Raw genomic sequence first — 3827 nt, 5'->3', positions numbered from 1 at the left:
TTGAGTCAGCCCAGTGTCAGTAACAAGTATCAGTCCAAATTAATAGTTTTCAGCTGTTGGCTTAATTTAGTCATTTTAAGGTTCAACTTTGGAATACATCTTTGCTTCATAATAATTTCACATCTTGTTAATCTATGTGGGTTACAAATAAATTACATGGATGAAATTGTCATGTATGCAGAAACACCCCAAACACCTCAAAGTTCTTTTAGAACACATTTTATTGAAACAGTATTTTTTATAGTACAAAAAGAGTAGAAATGTAACTTTTGGAGGTCACAATTAGCTCCTTGACAAAAGCCTAAACTGATGATATATTTAGCATAAAAATGGCTTTATTTTTTCTGTTTTTTTCAAAGCAAGTCATCTTTCAGGCACTTCAGAGAAAATCCAGTCTTTTATAAACTTAAAGTATGAGATCATTTTCATTTCAATCTTACCAAACAAATAAGACAGTTAATCTCTGAATTTCAGTCGCCGCTTGTGTGGTTTAGGTGTATGGTCCAACATCAGCTGAAATGTCTCTGACAAAGCTCAACATTAATATCAAAAAGCCAATTTCACAAAATGATCCACATTCCATTGTAACATACCCAACTAGAAACATTGGGAACAGAAAAAGAGATCTTTGGTTTGACATTGTAACAGGACGTAAAGGTCTTTGGCTCTACTATCCAGCTGAAGTAGACCTGAAAAGGTCTTCACTCTGATTGTCGACAGTATACTGCACCAAGCCCTGCCTCTAACTGATGGGGATAGCAGAAGGCCTACAATCAACCTCCAATGCAAATCTGATCTTCATAACAATCTTCAAAGATCCCACGCAGAGATGCGGACATACCTTTGCCAGTCTACAAAGTTTTTTTTGTTTTCATCTTTAACTAAGTGCTACATCATACCACACGAACACTAACATGGTCTAAGCCCACTACGGGGCTAATTGTCTCGATAAACACCATCGAGCGCAGCATATGTCCACAGCGTAAGTGGTTTAGCAAATCAATAAGGCACCATGGTGATGGGCTTTAAAGCCGAATCTTAAATATTCACCATTTAGAGTACTGAACAGAATATGATTTACATCATTGTGTTCTTAACACAGTGCACTTTTTTTAACAAAATGGGTAAACATCTCAAATTTGGCCTGAGAAGAGGGCAAAGAGGAAGGGCCCAGTTGGAGATACCACCACCCCAATCTTGGGTATAGGAGTGGATTAACAGTTCAGACATTAAGTGTGCAATGTGCAAGACGTGTGCGTGCATGCACGATGAAACATTCAGGACGGATTCAGAAGTTCCAACAATGCTCCCACAGCTCCAAAATAGCCCTGCAACAAGACACAAGACACAAAATCAGATATACATTCAATGTATTCAGAAACATACATATAAAGAAGTTCAAGTTGAAGTTGAAGTGTACTTTATTTTCAAAAATCTATGTAACAAGGTTAGCACAGAAGTTTGAAAACACGTTTGACCAGTCTCCAATGTGCAGTTTACTGTGTATAACATACACATAAATGCATAAGAAGCATATGAAACATCTTCAATCTCACAAAAAGACCAGTTGCCTAAAACTTAAGTCTTTGTGACAGCCTGGATGAATTCTTTACTTTTGTTAATTTATATGTTTTTACTTATCTTTTCTATTTTGTCTTGTTTTCTCTTTTTTTCCCCAATTTCTTTCTTTCTATCTTTTCTACCTCACCCCATTATTATTATTACCTCCGCCAGGAGGTTATGTGATCGCCCGAATTTGTGTGTGTGTTCGTCACGCTGCTATTACATGGCCTGCCCGAATTTGTGTGTGTGTTCGTCACGCTGCTATTACATGGCCTGCCCGAATTTGTGTGTGTTCGTCACGCTGCTATTACATGGCCTGCCACAGGGTGCGCAAGGACCACTGAGGAGGAGCACTGAGCAGCACCACTTACTAACTGGCGTACCTTCACGCAGCCACACCGGGGCAGAGCATTGAAGTAAAAGGCATTAGCCTACCGCAGTCAAAATCGCTATCAAAAAGCAGCCTTAGCTACAGCCTCGCAGATCGTTTAAGTTCACAATGCTGTCACAAAACATTCATATAAAATGAAGCTCAAAGAAAGGCGCGCGCGAATTGCGTTAGTCCACGGTGATTTGCTGCTTCCCCAATCCCCGCGCACTGAAGCCATCAGTAGCCTACTGCAAACATTCCATAGACTAGTTACTAGACTTCATAACGAATGAACGCTGGAGATGCGGCGAACAGTGATTTTCAATACGAAATAGAGAGCAGGCCCGGGTGCCGATCAACTGCCCACAGCGCCAAGAGCTCGCAATAACCCTCATGAACGGATTCCCATAGGCTATTCACAGGTAGGAACTTCTCCAACAAGTGTAAGGATCTAAACTGTCTCTGGGTAGGCAATGATTCCGCCAGTCGAGTCGACATGTCTCTCGCTAAGCAATTGCGTTTGCACCACAACGTTGGTGTCACGATATTGCAACAGCTAGAAATGATAGAAGTGGATTTACCTCTCAAAAGTTTGTTTAGCCTTACGAAATAGCCCAAAACAATAACTGACACTCCACAACCATCCATGCACTGCCACTGGATAAGGGGATTCTTGCACATTTCATTCTGATTCAATAATTAAGTGAACGGCTCAAAGTAGCCACAGTATGTTGTCTGTCTTGTTATTACAAAAAAAAATATATAATAATAATAATATAATATAATATAATATAATATAATATAATATAATATAATATAATATAATATATAGGCCTATTACTGCGCGTTGGGGACCGCTGCACTACTGTAGAATATGTAGGCCTACTACGGGTGTTGGCCAATGAAAATTGTGCTTTTTAATTTGTATTTTGTTTTAGATGGTAGCCTAATGAAAGGCATGCTGCCAATCATCAACAATGTGACTAATATGTAGCAATGAGCTTCAAGGCTTAAGTGCATTTGCAAATCACAGAAGGCATAGGCTATAGCATGAACAATCACTTTGCCAATAAAACAATCAAAGGTGAACTAAACAGACCACAGCTAGAGGACATGGAAATGATAAAAGAGACAGATAGAACTATAATTTGGTTACGACTTGACGGTTCAATTACCTGAACACAAATGCTATGTAGCCTATAGGCCTAAATGCATGAAACCACATCATGTCCAAAACGAACTGAACTTCCTTGGCGGAGGTCTGCGTTCTCTGAATGCATTTCTAGTTATTATTATTTTTAACATTGTTCATCTATCTGTTAAGCACTTTGAGCTGCATGCCTTGTATAAAATTGTGCTATACAAATACAGTTATTACTATAATGAATGAGATCCTTGGCAGACATCAAGCGGGTGTCTTCATGTTTGTGATGATTCTAATTCATCCAGATTCTCATTCCCAAAAGTGGTCTAGTGTCTCCCTTAACCCCCAGAAATGTGGTAAACTGAGGCAGACCAGGGAAATTAATTAGGTTAAGTGAACCCATCAGTACAGAAAAAAAACACTCAGAACAAGTCAAACCCTTCCAATAATGCTCCCATGGCTCCACAGCAACCCTGCGACAACAGGCACTAACCTCGTGTCTGAAGAAGAGAGCCTTCAGCTGTCCCTTACTCCAGTAGTCCATGGCGTAGGCCAACAGCTTCATCGACAGGGTGTTCACTCGCAAGAAGTTCCCCACGAACACCACTCTCTCAATGTTCTGTTGACACACACACACAATATCCACATTTACAATCTCAACCATTCAATACAAGTTTCCAGTAGCAAGTACTTGTGAATTCAGCAGGTAAGAATACAGGCCCAGGTTTATTACCACGCTTCAGTGCATGT

The 3827-nt window shown here is 39.8% G+C and overlaps 1 protein-coding gene across 1 annotated transcript in view; it reads right to left on the bottom strand.

Moving 5' to 3' along the window:
* Positions 1-203: 203 nt before the first annotated feature.
* Positions 204-3827, bottom strand: part of LOC134435215 (pantothenate kinase 2, mitochondrial-like) — a 7528-nt gene continuing 3904 nt past the window's right edge. Inside the window, exons 5-6 of the mRNA XM_063184081.1 lie at positions 3571-3696; positions 204-1328 (exon numbers count right to left, since the gene is read on the bottom strand). Coding sequence (XP_063040151.1) covers positions 3654-3696 — 43 coding nt within the window. The 3' untranslated portion in view covers positions 204-1328; positions 3571-3653. The remainder of the gene's footprint in view (positions 1329-3570; positions 3697-3827) is intronic.

The sequence above is a fragment of the Engraulis encrasicolus genome, chromosome 19 (genome assembly GCF_034702125.1).
Source record: "Engraulis encrasicolus isolate BLACKSEA-1 chromosome 19, IST_EnEncr_1.0, whole genome shotgun sequence".
NCBI lineage: Eukaryota > Metazoa > Chordata > Actinopteri > Clupeiformes > Engraulidae > Engraulis > Engraulis encrasicolus.
The sequence above is the reverse complement of the archived record's forward strand: the minus strand, read 5'-3'. Positions and strand labels throughout refer to the sequence as shown.